This window comes from Galeopterus variegatus, unplaced genomic scaffold, assembly GCF_000696425.1.
Source record: "Galeopterus variegatus unplaced genomic scaffold, G_variegatus-3.0.2 Scaffold6568, whole genome shotgun sequence".
NCBI classification, from domain to species: Eukaryota; Metazoa; Chordata; class Mammalia; order Dermoptera; family Cynocephalidae; genus Galeopterus; species Galeopterus variegatus.
Genome location: NW_007732679.1, coordinates 39,549 through 56,274, shown reverse-complemented (window position 1 = coordinate 56,274; position 16,726 = coordinate 39,549). Strand labels below are relative to the sequence as shown.

The 16,726-nt window shown below is 35.3% G+C and overlaps 1 protein-coding gene across 1 annotated transcript in view; it reads right to left on the bottom strand.

The window, feature by feature from the left end:
* ABCA12 (ATP-binding cassette, sub-family A (ABC1), member 12) overlaps positions 1-16,726 on the bottom strand; it is a 108,116-nt gene that overhangs the window by 60,389 nt on the left and 31,001 nt on the right. The window contains exons 8-16 of the mRNA XM_008591024.1: positions 14,187-14,305; positions 12,934-13,040; positions 8,340-8,596; positions 8,134-8,246; positions 6,722-6,846; positions 4,458-4,631; positions 2,440-2,604; positions 1,901-2,111; positions 750-889 (exon numbers count right to left, since the gene is read on the bottom strand). Coding sequence (XP_008589246.1) covers positions 750-889; positions 1,901-2,111; positions 2,440-2,604; positions 4,458-4,631; positions 6,722-6,846; positions 8,134-8,246; positions 8,340-8,596; positions 12,934-13,040; positions 14,187-14,305 — 1,411 coding nt within the window. The remainder of the gene's footprint in view (positions 1-749; positions 890-1,900; positions 2,112-2,439; positions 2,605-4,457; positions 4,632-6,721; positions 6,847-8,133; positions 8,247-8,339; positions 8,597-12,933; positions 13,041-14,186; positions 14,306-16,726) is intronic.

Genomic DNA, 16,726 nt, shown 5'->3' with positions numbered 1-16,726 from the left:
AAGGTACTCAATCACAAATAATAAAAGCAAAGAACATTCAGTGTAGACCCCCTGTCCATTTTTATATAGATCTAATTAAAAATAATATTATCCTCACATAAACTATAGTTTAATGACCAAGTAATGGTGAAGCAGAGATTTTTTTTTTGTTCACTTTCATTCTATCATTTTAAAAGTACGTTTATAATTCAAATCATTAAATCCCAGTTTAAAAGTGACATGGAAATGCTGTTATGGTTAAATGAGACAGAAAATCTTATACAATAAGTATACTTAATACTAATAATGTTGTCTTTCTCAACATCTATCTTCTATATAAACACGAAATGTTAAATAATACAACCAAATATGAAGCCAACAATCTACACTTTAGGGATTGTTTTTTTCACACAGTATTATTTTTTCTAGCGTGATCATTTTTACATACTTTGAAAGTCAGATATCAGTTGTAGAAAAATTTTGTGCATTTTGAGATAAATTGAAAAAAATCTGAGGTCTTGCTTCAACTAACCTCATTCTCAAGTGGCAACATGGTGCACTTCCCTTTGAAGGGCTACAACCCAATTTACATTGCTCACATATATTCAGAGCAGAGGTTGAGAATTAGTAAGTTTCAGAAAGCCAAAGATAATAATAACCATAGGTAAGATATAAAGAAATCAGAGTCAGTGAAAGTAAATTTGAAAGTTTGACTACTTTAAAATTATCTTAATATTCAAAATAGAAAATCTGAGTTATAAAGGTCAAACCTTTTCCATTACTGCCTTTGTAATCGGGTTATAGGGTGCATATAAAATCTTTCCCAACAACATAGGTTTCAAGAAAGCCCAAATCACAGGTCCAGCAGGCATGTTAATGATGTCTTTATAAAGGGAGAAGCAAAATGGGGCTGGAAGGAAAAAGTGAAATAAAACCATTTATTAGATGTATTTCAAATTTATTTCACATGGTAAATTGATATAGATTATTATTATCACACATGAAAATACATGACGTAGAACTTCCTATATTATTAATAGATATGAGGCATCTGGTATCAAAATAAGAAAGCATAGTAATAAATCATTTTTAGTGTAAAATTTAACCCAATAAGCCAGTCCAGATTAAGTGATGGCATTTTACCAAGAGGAGATATAAAGATTGAAAACCACATTTCAAAATTGTTTCCGACAGATCTATTTCACCAGCATTTAATTTTACAAAATATGCAAAAACCTGCTACTGGGATAATACCAAATACATAAGAGCTGTTCAGTAAATGTTTGTTGAATGAATAAAAAGATGAATAACTGAGTCAGTACAATTGCTATACTAATCATCCATCTATTATTTGGAAGAGCTCTGCTGATCACATTTTACATCTCAAAGTTTATAGATCAAGTAAACAGCTTTGATGTGCCATTAAACATTTATAGTTCTGCTACACTCATGCAGCTCTACCATGTGTGCTATAAATTTCTAATTCTAGATGGTTAAGAAAAAATATCAACCCAAACAGATTTAGGGCAAGTTTTTGTATTACCTACTGACAAAGAAGGCAGAGTTATGACTGACAAATTCTAAGTGTAGTGTCATGGTTAAAAAGGTAAGCTTTGCAGCAAACTGCCTTGGTTCAAATAACAGCTGTGATACTTCCAAGTTGAATAACCTTGGCCAGGTTACGTAGGCTCCTTGTACCTCATTTCCCCCTACTAAGATGAGAATATAGTAGTACTTACCCCACAGGGTTGCTGTGAAGAGAGCATGAGATAATATACATGACATGCTTGACATGTGGCAGGAGCTATGTATTTTCTATTTCTATTTTTCAGGAAAATTAATAGTTTGTTTATCATGAAAAGCTAAGGCACAGTTCTTGTTGTCATTAAGAACCATTATGCTTATTTTGAAGTATACTCACTGGTATGTATGGGAATTCCATATTTTGAAGCAATTTGCTCTTTACTTAATTTATAAGTCAAAAAGTCCTTGGTGTGGTTGCCTTTTGGCCTCTGGGAAGAGGGCAGCATGGCAGTTAAGTATTCAGTGGTAATTCCTTGAGAACATAAGGCTTGGGAGATTGTACTGAATGACCCTTGGGGTGTGTTCATTCGGTTGCTTCTGTACATTGCCTGTGAGACAAAAATCCTCTATTTATTAACACTATATGAGCTATCCAAGCTACTGAAAACAATATAGAAAGAAAACTTGATAATTTTTGGAGTATCCTTATAGTTTCCATAATTCCTTTAAAATGTGTATCCCACATGTAAACACAGAATGATAAACTTTACCAATGTTTAAGTGGCCAAAACGTTGCCAGAGTAGAGGAGTTTTCCTGTAGGTGATTTTTTTCAGCATACTAAACTGGTTGCTGAATGTATTATAAACTAATCTTAAATAAAAGTTTCTATGACAGAAGGAATTTTTCAACAAGAACATTACTGGGGACTTTTCTACCTGTGTTAATGGAACACTTCTGGGCAGATGCATTTGTTTTAGGGATCTCATTTTGTCTAGCAGTGGATGTGTGCCGGAAGCCATCTGATTGAGAATCTCTTTCAGCCTCATGAAGACTTCTATCATTTTTTCCACTGGCTTTTGATCCTCCCTAGGGAAAAACACCTAACAGAAACAGAATAAAAATAAATGATGTATGTGGAGAGACTGAAACCTTCATGCATTGTTGGTAGAATGTAAAAAGATACAGCCACTTTGGAAAACATTTTCAAAGTTAATTAGTTAAACATACGTTTACCATACAACCCTAGATATTTACCCCCCCAAAAAGTGAAAACGTGTCTACACAAAGATTTGCTTGTGAATATTCACAGCAGCATTATTCGCAATAACCAAAAGTGGAAACAGTACAGGTGAATGAATAAACAAAATGCATATTGTTAAAATAGAATACTATGTGGCAATAAAAATAAATGAAATACTGATATATATTAAAACACGTATGAAACTCAAAAACATCGTACTAAGTGAAAGAAGATAGACACAAAAACCACTATTATATGATCCAATTTATATGAAATGCCTAACAAAGGCAAATCTGTACATAGAAAAAATAAATTAGAGGTTGCCTGGGCTTGAGATTGGAGTAAGTAGTACTGCAAATGGACACGACGTTTCCTTTTAGAGTGACAGGAATGTTCTAAAGTTAGGTTCTGGTAACAGTTGCACAGTTCTAAACATTTACTAAAAAATCATTAAATTGTATGCTTCAGGGGCTGGCTCGGTAGCGCACTGCTACAGTGCGCCGCTTGGGAGCGTGCTGGCGCTCCCGCCGAGGGTTCGGATCCCACATACAGACCGGTTCCCGCTCACTGGCTGAGCGAGGTGTGGGAGCAACACCGAGGGTTGCGATCCCGTTGCCGGTCCCGGTCCAGTACGGGCGTGACACTGAGGGTTGCGATCCGTTGCCGGACACGAAAAAAGACAAAAAGGAAAAAAAAAAAAAAAGAAATTGTATGCTTCAGGGGCTGGCTCGGTAGCGCACTGCTACAGTGCGCCGCTTGGGAGCGTGCTGGCGCTCCCGCCGAGGGTTCGGATCCCACATACAGACCGGTTCCCGCTCACTGGCTGAGCGAGGTGTGGGAGCAACACCGAGGGTTGCGATCCCGTTGCCGGTCCCGGTCCAGTACGGGCGTGACACTGAGGGTTGCGATCCGTTGCCGGACACGAAAAAAGACAAAAAGGAAAAAAAAAAAAAAAAAAAAAGAAATTGTATGCTTCAACAAGAAATGTCAGCCATGTTGCTTCTGGTTGTTCTTGTTTTAAAGAGAAAATACATTTTTTCAGTTTTTTTAAGAACATGAAAATATTTTTTACCTAAGTATAGATTTGGATGAAAATAGGTGTTTAATTTACCTACGTTTATTCTTTTCTTTCATTAATTTATTACATTAGTACTTATAGAGCATCTACTTATTACAAGATTGAGTCAGTGCTGACTTTTTACTAAACCTCCTTAATAATGACCATTTATTTTCTTCTACTGGGTAAGTAATAGTAACCTCTATCTAAATTGAAGAAAACACAAACGTTTTTTTTGAGGACTCCCCAAAAACCCTATTTTTTAACTTAAAAAAATAAACTAAACTTGGTTCTAATCTTTATTTTTAGCCTTCCAAATTAATGCTGTTTATTGTAAAAAAAAATTCATTTTATTTCATACTTCTGAAATACAACATTTGTATTTCAAAGTAACAGTATACATGAAATTTAATTCCTGGTCTTGCACACATAAACTGAGAGGTAATAAGGCAATAATATTAGTTTCCTCATCTATAATATGTGCAAAATTACAATGTATGCTGTCTAAGGTCCAATTTAGCTCTAAAGTAATGCTATAATTCCAAAATCTGTATAAATGGGACTCATCCCTTTTAGTATCAGAGAACATACATGTGTAATTAAATATTTTCACACTAAGTCATGAGTATAACTATATTTCACCAACAGCAACTTGCCTTGTATGTGAAGTTGTAAATGTCTAAGTAGTGCAGAAGAGTGAGTCCAATGAGGTAAGACTGATGGGATCGCTCTGAGAGAGGCAGGCTGCAGAATTCCTTCATCGCATCTTCCAGTTTGGGATTGGTGATATTAGTATCACAAGACTGCAACCAGAATACTCGAGAAATAATCTGCAAGTTGGAAGAAGAAAAACATTTTAGCTGTGAATTATCTAAGAGTCATCTGTCTCCATTTTGAGAGGCTCTTTCATATACTCTAAATTATAAAATATGACAAATTATCCTCAAGAATCAAATAACTTTTTATTTAAAATACTAATTACTATTAATAAAACTATAGAGAACCCATACTTCACTGGAAAGCTTAAGAAATGAGATGGAAAAAAAGAGACAGGGAGGCATCTGGGATAACTCTCATATTTCTAGCTCGAACAACAAGGTGAATTATGGTACTAAGAAAAAGTGGTTTGGACTACATTTGGGAGAATACCAGCTGAAGACTCACACTGCCTTTAAAATTTTACTCTTAGTTAATTCAAATTGCACTTCAAAGTTATGATCTTATATAACATACTCTCTGGGTCCAGAGATGTAAAGCAAAAAAAAAAAAAAAAAGCCCCAAATCACGCAATAATAAATCGCCCTTCCTGTACAGTAGCACTTGTACAGACAATGAGGAATGTCTATGAGAAGTAAGATGTCATCTCTATTGCCACCAAGTTGAAATAAAGAGAAAAGCTCATGAAATTCAATATTGAAAAACTTTTCTCTCTTTCTTTTTGAAAGTAAGAAGAATGTACACTCTCCATTTGCATGTTTTTGTTTGCTAAAATGAACTTGTTCTTCAGAAGCCAAAGACCTGGTTGCTGAAATTAGATCTTAGGATCAAATGAGCAAAAGGTGAGATCAAAGGGAGACGGTGAGCAAATATTATTTGCGAGCACAAGAAGAAAAGTTAAGGCAAAGCACTTTTCTTTTTTGTATGGGGGAACTAATTAAAATGACATGAATAAACTTAAATATTGTCCAAAGAAAGTAAAGGCTTTTAAAAAACTTGATCCAATATTGGAGAATAATTGGGCCGTGCTTTGAAATGACACACACTGTCACACGTAAGTTTTGAATGGATGAGACCTTAAGCTCTGCGGCTCCTTTTGAAAATTTCTGTGACACTTCCAGACAATGGACTTGGAAAAGGAATAAAAGATAAGACATTTTGAGTAGAAAACCCTATTATCAGCCTATGAGGAAATGCCATTATTCATTTTCATACCAAAAAATGTTTACTAGAACCACAAACTTAGCCAGAGTCCTCTTGACCACATGTATTGTATATACCATGTCTTGTCTTGGGACTTTCAAAAAGTAAACTGAGTATCTATTATAACTTATTACCCATTTCACTAAAAAAAAATGAATATTTATTTTTACTTTGTTGCAACAAATAGTAAGTGGTCTCCATGCTTTTTTCCCCAATTAGGTTACTGAAGTTTGACTTTGATATTATTACCGAAGCTGCAAATTTACCTCAGACAATGTGATTGTGATAGTTAATGTGATTCTTTATTGATGGCACCAATTATTTAAGAAAGCCATCTGAGGGTAGAAGAAGGAGAGAATGAAGGAGGCAAAGTGTTATGGGTTAAATGTGTCATCCCAAAATTTCACGTTAGAAATTTAATCCTCACTGTAACAGTGTTTTGAGGATGGGAAATCCAATTATGATATTTGAATAGTGGAGTCTTTAAGAGGCGATTCAATTATGAGGACCATGCCCTAGTAAATGGGTTGGTCCATTCGTGAAGTAATGGGTTGATGGTTTAAGGGGTGGTCATGGGTATGGTTCTGATGGCTTAGGAAAGTGAGCAATTTAGCTCTCTTGCTCAACCCATTCTCTCCATGTGACCCTCACCAGATGTGTTCCTTGGACCCTGGACTTCCCAGCCTCCAAACTATGAGAAATAAATTTCATTTCTTTAGAAATTACCCGGTTTCAGGTATTCTGTTATAAGTAACAGAAACAGACTGACACACAAGATGAAGAAGGAAAAATAAAGGGAGAGAAACGCACAGTGATAACATCCTTGCTTTAGAATTTCTCTTCTGTCTTTACCTGAGAATGAGGCTTCTATCTTCTGCATGGAAAATTCTCCAGATTTACATGCAACTTCTCAGTGTTTAACTGATAAGTGCTCAACAAACACTAAATGCTATTTAAACTTCTAAAAACCACTTCTGAGTACAAATACGTGACAGCCCACCTCAGCTCTGTTATCAGGGATAGGAATGGCCAGCAACTTGTCGATGCTCCCGTGGGACATCCCTGTGGTTATCCTCAGATCTTCCTTCAGCGCTTCAACATTCTTAAACATTTCTATTAACTGACCTGCAAGAAAAAAAAAAAAAACCTCACATGTTGGTTTTAATGTCATTCTTTTTAGTCATACTAACAAAGAGAAAACATGTATGAGGAGGGTACTTCAGAAAAGTTCCTGGAAAGGTTTGCATTATCTTCTAATTCCATTTTTCCACGAATGTTTCCTCATATCCAATATATATGCCTTGTCAGGAACATAAGTCTCTCTTTTTGGCAAACTTTGCATCTTTAGAATCTATTTCTATCAGATTTAGATTTCTTCTTATTATGGTATCATTAACCCAAGGTAATGGATTGCTCTGGCTTATATATTTTCCTTAGGTGTCTACAACTCAAGGTTGATTCAAGGAAAATATGGTTTCCTCACAGATTCTGATCACATAAGGCACTAAATACATAGCTCTCCATTTGATTTAAAACATCACACAAATTCAGAATGTTTTTTAACCTGGGATCATATAATACATCAAAGTAGGACAAGGTTTGATAAATCCACAACATAATGCCACAGAGAGTTTTTCTTCAATTTTTCCCAGCACTCTACAGTTTATAAAGGGTTTTCATAATCATTTTCTCACTATTAAACAGAATGTGTTTAACTCCAAACTCTTTTAGGACAGCTATTATAATTATTTCATATCTGGGTCTTTTAAGGCATAATACTCAATATTTTGATTTTATTTTAGCAGATTGCAATCTCCATTCTGCAAACATCTTTCAATTCCTTTTATTAAGCATCCCTCATGCAAATATACCTTCTTTATTTTTGGACTTAGCGCCCTTCCAATTTTGTGGCTTCCTGTTATCCAAAATTCTGAATGCCTTTCTTCTCAGTATTGAGGTATTATGCAAAGAAGACATGTATTGCATGATACATCATGCTCAGAATACTAATAGAAAGTTCTGAATTGAAATTTATGTAGACAGCAGTGCATCTTTTTTATTTTTTAAATCAGATTATTCCACAGAAGCAAATAAAATTTATCCTTGCTCTTGCAGCCAACTATCTAATACACTTTAATATATCAGAGAAACAAAATGTGAATGGTCTAACTAGTTAAATTTTTGAAGATCTTCATGCTGTGAAATCAAATTTCCCTGTTTTATTCTCTGCTAGTTTTCTGTGTGTTTACTTTAGATAAGTAACCATATTTTAAAGTGTCAGGTTTCTCATGTGTGAGGGCAGATAGCAAAGCAGTTTTGGTTGGGCACTTTTAAAAAGCCTTTCTTAAATGGTAGCATGAGAATCACATGCATTCTAATAAGATAACACTTAAAATATGGATGGGGAAACACCTGGTTTCTCAGAAGTGTCTGCACTGTTATTGACATGCAGCATGGCTTCTATGGTCGGTATCAACTGTGTGATATTTTCCAAGTAATTCATTTGCAATGCCTGTTCTAGAAACCTGTAACAAAGCAGAAGAGAAGAAGACATTCACCTAGGCATATAAATATTTTGAAAGGATTTCATCAAGGAAAAAGACAATGGAAAAACTTACTGATCCATATTTAAATTAATTTTGCTAGGATCCCCAGTCACCAAATCCCTCAGTTTTTTAGATATGATGATGTTATGGTGCAGTAAGCTGGCTGCTATTTCGGTGCCCAGCTCTGCTGCTTCGAGGAGTTGCACATGGATTGCACTGTCCTCACACAGGCTCCCGAAGCTCGAATTAGAGAGCAGGCATGATTTCTCTATTGAACTGAAAGTTTCAGGTTCACAAAGAAGTTCCGTCAAGTTTCGAAGCTGAGACAGCTTTCCAAAAGGGAGAAAGTAAAAAATAGATTAGTTACATTATTCTGCATATTAAATAGTGGATAATAAGCAACTAAAATTGTTTTATTTCAAAAAAATTCTGCATATGTGTTTTGTTAGTCAGCATTTGGCATTAATTTTATTACAAAGCACTATTTTCTGTCATTTGAGTTTATTGTTCTCTAATAATTTTATAAAACCTTTGGACCTATCAGACCTGTCTTTCTCAACTGTAGGCTCACAGGTTTAAAAAACGCAGTTTAGTTTTATCCAGTTTAAATCACAAATACATCAACTACTTTTATATTTCAAATCAGGTTGTAAGGGCAGATAGAAGGCAGGTTTGGTTGGGAACTTTAAAAAAGGCTTTCTTCCTCACACACATTATGATGGCTACTATAAAAACAAACAACGATGCCAAACAGAAAATAACAAGGGTTGGTGGAGATATGGAGATATTAGAACCCTTAGGTGGGAATGTAAAATGGTGCAGTTACTATGGAAAACAGAATGGCCGTTCCTCACAAAATCAAAAGTAGAATTACCATATGATCCAGCAGTTTCACTTCTGGGTATATACCTCACAGAACTGAAAGCAGGATCTTAAACAGATATTTGTACACCTATGTTCATAGCATCATTGTTCATAAAAGCCAAGAGTTCGTGGAACCAACCCAAGTGTCCATAGACAGATGAATGCATGAGCAACACGTGGTACATGTATACAATGAAAAATAATTAAGCCTTCAAAGGGGAAGAAATTCTGAGGCATGCTGCAACATGGATGAACCTTTAGGGTATTATGCTAAGTGAAATAAGCCAGTAACAAAAAGACAAATACTGTGTGATTTCATTTATATGAGGTACTGAGAGGAGTCAAATTCACAGAGACAGAAGACAGAATGGTGGTTGCCAGGGGCTGGGGGTGGGGGGAGAAAAAAATGAGGAGTTGTTTAGTGGGTATAGAGTTTCAGTTTTACAAGATGAAAAGAGGAGATTGGTTGCACAAAAATGTGCATGTACTAAATGCAACTGAACCGTTCAGTTAAAAATGGCTACCATGGTAAATGTTACATGTATTTTACGACAATTTTTAAAAATTGACAAAGAATAAAAAACCTTCCTTAAACCACAGCATGAGAATCACATGTATTCTAATAGGACCATATTTGAAATATAGATGGGAATACACCTTGATATTTCAAAATTGTCTGCAGCATTATCAAAGTTATCTTCTGCCCTCTTATGCATTGAAGGAAATTAGGTGCTTTCATCTTATGGATGTGTTTTTGGGTTTAAAATTCCACACCCAGAAAAAAAGGAGAAAAAAACAGAAATCAAATAATTTCCTATCCTATCAATTATATTCCTCTCTGTGGTTCACTATATTTTGTGTTTTCTGAGGATATATTCCCAAGTCATACATCGCGGGGGAAAAAAAAATATGTCTATGGGAAAGCCATTTCTGTTATGCTTGGAAGCTACCCTAGAACTATTCCTTTTAAGAAGGCAAATAAATGTGACCAACATCTAAAGAGGCAAATATATGTCATTCATTGCAGCTCGATTTCCAACCAGAAGTTACATTTTGACAGAAATGAAATATTTTGTGGTTCAGGCAAATGGTTGGGAATATTTCTTTCTATATATCAAATGAGAAAGGCACAATGATGTATCTTTAATGAGAGGTTTATAGTAACTACATGTAGGCTGTAGCAATTAAACACTGATGATCTTAAATAGCAAATATTTTCCATTGTATTTAATGTTATACTTGATCTCTGGCTTTGAACTATCTAAAATGGCCTCATATGTACAAAAAATTCTACTTGCAAGTCTTATTGCTATGAGAAATTTTCCATTCTGGAATAGACCCAATCATTTTACTTGCTGTAACTACGTTTGCCACTCTATTTTTTCCTTAGATTTTTCAAATACTACATATGATTAAAACTCTAATAAATGAAACCAAGCCTCTATACCACATCCTCCAGTGACTTTTGTCTTTTGGTGATTTCTTAAATAAAAGGATAAATACTTGTGGCTCAATATATTTGTTTAATTGAGCTTTGAGTGTAGTAAATTTGAACAACTTTTACCCAGTAAAACTGAAATATGTTTTTAATTTAAAGTTTGGCATACATGTATGGGAAATCAATAAAAGTCCATATAGTATATATAGTCTTGGCTTGATGAGAAAAAATTTATAGAAGGAAAAACTGGAAATCTAGCCACATTGCTGATGTAAGCTTGGTTCTTTGAAATAAGAATATGATTCAGGGTCAATAATGTGGAATGCCTTGAGGAGCATATCCTCCAAGGAGCGGAATGATGATCATTTGGTATTTGTCATTATTTACTATATTATTCTAAGAACAATACATGCATTAAACTTTTAGAAGCTTCATGGATCATTACTAATTCATATAAATTCAGTGAATTATAACGCTATCTTCAAAAGTATTTGTCAATGCCAAATTGTAGATTTCCAAAGCCTCATAGAGAGCCCTTCTCTCCTCTATCACAAGTAGGAGTTTAGGCCTAAATTTGAACAACACCCATGACTAACTCTGTTTCTAGCTGTGGCTGAATTTCCCTGTGCCTAGTGGTTCTCAGATGCATCTGAATCAGAATTGTGAGTGACAGTATGGTACAGACCTCACAATAGCATGGGCATAAAATAATAAAAGAGCAACACTTACAGGCTCTAGACATAGAGACCTGAGCTTGTAAAAGACAGAGGCGTGAACCTGAAATTATTCATGCCTCTGTCTTTTACAAGCTCAGGTCTCTATGTCTAGAATGTACAACTTAACCTAAGCGTGTAGGATATCCATATCCCATCACCATACAGAGAATGCTGTCCATCCACATACCCCAACACTTATCTCACTGTGTTATGAACATTGGTCTGCTTTTTCATATCCTCCCCTGGATTGATTATAAGCACTTTGGGGATAGAGAATATGTCTTATAAATAAATAGATTAGTATTATGGGAGCACAGATGATAGATGGAAACAATAAATGGATAAATATTATAAGCAAACAGAAGACAAAGTCATTATCCTGGCAGGGAAACAGAGAAAGGTGATTCTGTTATATTATAGACGGAGTGACATTTAAACTTGTCCTTGAAGGATGAGTAGGAATTTTCCCAGATGCATGCATAACTTTCTTCTCATTTGCACAAATTAAGATAACGCTAAATTAAGTATATTAGAAATTTCGATTCATGTAGGAGACTAGGGATACAATGTAGGTAATCTAACTAGGATATTTATTTTTAATATACATGGACATAATGTTTTGCATGCCTGCTAAATTATACCATGTTGACTATACAGCAAGTCACTCTGCTTGCCCTGAATAAACTAATTCTAATTTTACTTTATCCCGGACTACATAAATCCAACTAAACTGTTGTTCTTACTAGGAAAGCTGCTTTCAAAATTCCATAGAGTTATTTAAGAAATGAACTTAATTTCATGATAACCTGCATAGTACATGTATGAGCTAAACAAAGAATAATACACAAATAAACATGAACCAATTCAAATGTCAGAGTTTAATTTTTTTTCTGTTGATTTTTCCCTTTCTTCAATATCACACATTTAATATGACTTAGTTTCTTCTGATGATGATAATAATAAAAATAGGGTGAGTCAAATTTTGAGATTTTTGTATGCTGTGAAGTATAAAACATCAGCTTTCTTTTTTTTTTTCCTTTTTGTCTTTTTTTGTGTCCGGCAACGGATTGCAACCCTCAGTGTCGCGCCCGTACCGGACCGGGACCGGCAACGGGATTGCAACCCTCAGCGCTGCTCCCTCACCTCGCTCAACCAGTGAGCGGGAACCGGTCTGTATGTGGGATCCGAACCCTCGGCAGGAGCGCTGCCGTGCTCCCAAGTGGCGCACTGTAGCAGTGTGCCACCAGGCCGGCCCCAAACATCAGCTTTCAAAATCTACTTTTATAGATTTAAAAACTTAGAACATCTCAAATAAGAAATCATATGATAAATCATTTTTCAAATTAAAAAGCTCAATAAGATGACTACATTATTAGCCATTTCTTTATGTATGTGGATACTGTAATTAGGCTCATAGGGTCATTTCATACAAAAATCTCTATTGATTAAAAACAAAATACCATTATATAATACCAAACTCTTTACTCACTTTTTTTTCTACAATCATAAATAGAACCATTATAAATCTAGAGTCAAAATAGGACCATTATTTACAAAAATCAGATTTAAAACTTAAACTAAAATTATATCTTGCCAAAGTATTTCATGAAGTATTAAGGTTTATTACTTTTTTTCTTTCATGGCTTACTTTTGATTTTAAGATTTCAGGAACTGGAGGGAAGTAATCCTCATAGGAACCGTTTTGAAGAAAAGATTTTTTAAATCTAATTGTGGACTGCAGGAGTCTTAGATTTTCTGTGAAGGAGGAGAGAAGAGTTACCTTATGTGAATTGCAAGGTCATTTAGGAAACCCATTTAAAAGACACCCTTATCCTGATTTATCACTAAGTTTTTTCTAAGATAATAGCCTAGTTCAGTATAAATATATGACGAGTGAAAATTTAACCTTTCCTTGAACCATGGGGACTAAAGAGTTCATTATTTTTAAAATATTCATAGATATTCTGCTTAGAGATAAAAATATTTCTAGCAAAGGTGCTACACAGATTTGGCTCTGTGAACTGAGTATGATTTTATTTATGACTTTTGGATATACTATAAAGTTGAAATATTTTGGGGGCAATAGTTTACATAATTACTGTGATGTAAATATGCCCTTCCAACCTAGATTAATTTATGTCTCGTAAACAAAGACCAGGCTTAAATATTTGTTGTGTCACTTGCTTGCCATGAAGACTCAAAAACTATTTGGTGTGGAGAGAAGGGAATGTGTGTTTCCTAGAAAATGTGAGAAAATAGATACTTTCTTTTTTTTAAAAAAAAAAAAAAAAGAATTTTTTGATTAAATGCAATCTTCATGGTTGCCCATGTAGGCAGAAAATTGAAAATAAAGTGCAGGAGCGTAGGAAGTAAAACAGTTTGTCACAAAAATGCCTTGTTTATGTAATATACCTTTGCTTTTGGAATTCTTTATTATCATTCTTTATTATTTTTTTTAACAACTACAATTATTAAGGGCATAGAAAACATCATGAAGGGTTCTGTGAGCCTTGAATGACTCAGGACAGTTAGAAAGTTTATCTAGGTGGCCATTATCACATTATCCGTTACATGGCCATTATATATTAAAGTTTGTGCGGGTGACCAGGTAGTAGTAGCAGCAGCAACAGAACAATATAATAATATGATCAGTATTTTCTTGTGGACTGCAGGAGTCTTAGATTTTCTGTAAAGGAGGAGAGAAGAGATAACCTTATGTGAATTGCAAGGTCATTTAGGAAACCCATTTAAAAGACACCAAACTGAAACTGATGCTTATGGAAACGAATATTTTAAAATTTTTCTTTATTTTGTAAGCAAATGTATTAAAAGACTTACTACTTGAGAACAGAATTAGAAACCAAAACCACGAACAGATTTTACTATGAAGAAGAGTATTACCTTGTGATCCCCTGGCCAAATTGTCAGTCACATTTCTCACACACACCAGGTAAGGAACATAAGGACTATTTGCTGATATATTTAAGAGGGCATCTTCAAAGTTTTCCAGGATAAGGAGCCTGTAGAATTAGAAAAGAATATATAAATTAAGTCATATGAAAATAAAGCAAAGCCATTTTGTTGAGATCATTTGAGTCACTGGTGGTTTGGCCACAGCTGTCTTGGGCAACGAAGCACTATGAAGTCTGACATCTTCCCTCATTACGCCTCACTGTACAGAGGCAGCTCGACTCTGGATTCTCTGAGTGCTTGCCTTTTCCATGTGCATTATCTTTACATTTAATTATTATTATTATTATTATTATTATTATTTTTTTTTTTTGTCTTTTGTCTTTTTTTCCATGTCCGGCAACGGATCACAACCCTCAGTGTTGCCCCCGTACCGGACCGGGGACCGGCAACGGGATCGCAAGCCTCGGCGTTGCTCCCGCGCCTCGCTCAGCCAGTGAGCGGGAGCCGGTCTGTATGTGGGATCCGAACCCTCGGACGGGAGCGCCGCCGCGCTTCCCAAGCGGCGCACTATCCAGTGCGCCACCGGGCCGGCCCTACATTTAATTATTTTAATATACCATCATTAGTGATCTTAAGATCATTTCTAAGATATATTTATATGAAATGAAAAATCACTAGACAAAGGATGACAGATAAAATACAGGACTCCCAGTTAATGTTGAATTAAAGATAAACAATGAATACGTTTTTAGTGTAAGTACCTTTCATGAGTCTTGAACATTTTTCTTTTCTTTTCTTTTTTTTTTTTTTTGTAAATTGGGCAATCCCTTCTGGGCCTGTTTCTTCTCTTGTCAAATGAGAGATGGGGACTGGATGATCTGTCTGTTAGCTTCCTTCACCAATAACATTCGAAGAATGTATTTAAATTCATTTAATTGTGACTAAAAAGAACTAGTGGAATCCAATTGACCAATAGAACAAATAACCTTTTTACTCCAAAAGACCAACTAGTCCTATTGGATGTTCAACTTAGATTTTATTAAAATGCTAGTTGGAGAGACTTATCCTGGCGTAGCTAGCAAATGTAAGGAAATGTTTACATTAAGATTAAAGACGCCTCAAGGTGTTTAGATGCCAGTTAACAACACCAGATCCTTTAGGAACTTTAAAAAGAAAAAAAACTGGCAAGAAAAGTCTCTAACTTGGCAGTCAGGGCACTGCCAAGTGGTCAGAAGGCTGACTCTCATTTAAATACAGTTCATAGCCTCCAGATTTTTTTAAAAAAATAGCACCCATTCCAAAAGCACTCCTGCTTTTGCTTAGGCATTTCTTTGACTACAGACTCTTGATTATAATATACAAGGGTACCTCAAAAAGTTCATGGAAAGATTCATATTATCTTTTTTTTTTTTTTTCCTTTTTGTCTTTTTTCATGACCGGCAACGGATCGCAACCCTCAGTGTCGCATCCGTACTGGCTGATTTTAGACAGTTGCCTTCATTATTTATCAAATACTCCTTGTCAATAATCAATGTCACTTATCAATTCACAAATGAAGAAGAGGAGATTATATTCTTAAATTTTCTGGCTTAGATGGAAGAAACAATCTATCAGAGAAATTTCTAAATCACATTATAACTATTAAAAACCCAGCAAGAGTGTGATAGGCTGACCACGTAATACTAAGTCATGCCTACATATAGTCAAGTTTCAAGGACTGTAGCACCAACTGTGACAACAGTCAAGTCAAGGTCTAATCATGATCAGTGTACTCACAGCACTGTCCTGAGACAAAAAACCCTGAGCAAGTATTTTGGAATATGCGAAAGCTTTAAGAATGTTGAAGGAAATGGGAAGCAGTGTCAGAAAAAAGATTCTAAAGATGAAATTTGGGAGTCTAAAATATCAAAGAGATAAATGGAATCACATGCATAATTTTAAGTTTACTGCATCTATTTTCTTTTGGGGGGATAATCTATTTATTTTATTTGTACAGGTTTCAAGGTAAACTTATTTCTCCTGCGAGCGACTTGAAAGCATGATCTGTTTAATTTTGTATCACATCCCCTGCTCACCCCTGACTCCATCCCCATCACAGAATATCTAGTGTTTGTATTATGTACATCATAGACTTGAGTTAATAGCTGTTGAAAGGATAACTACATAAGTGAAAGATAGACGAGGCTGCAGAGATACTGGCCATTTATCTGAGAAGTGGCCAGTGAGGCGCATGTGGGTGGTCCCCTGCCTCAGTGAGGCAGTCCTCCCGTACCTCACCCTCAACCCCATCCTCCACCCTTCCCAACACTGCCCGTCCTTTTGTGTTCGCACTTCTCTCTACCATAGTTATTACAGCATAAAACCATTTCCACCCTAGTGCAGTGCTCAACAGCAAAATATTGGCCTAACCTTCCAGATGGACTGGGGCAAGAGTTTCCTGTGAAGCTTAAAATAGAGGACAGTTGGGCTAGAAGTGACCTTAAAATACCATCTAAGCCATTCTCTTAGTCTCATAAAGAACATTTGAT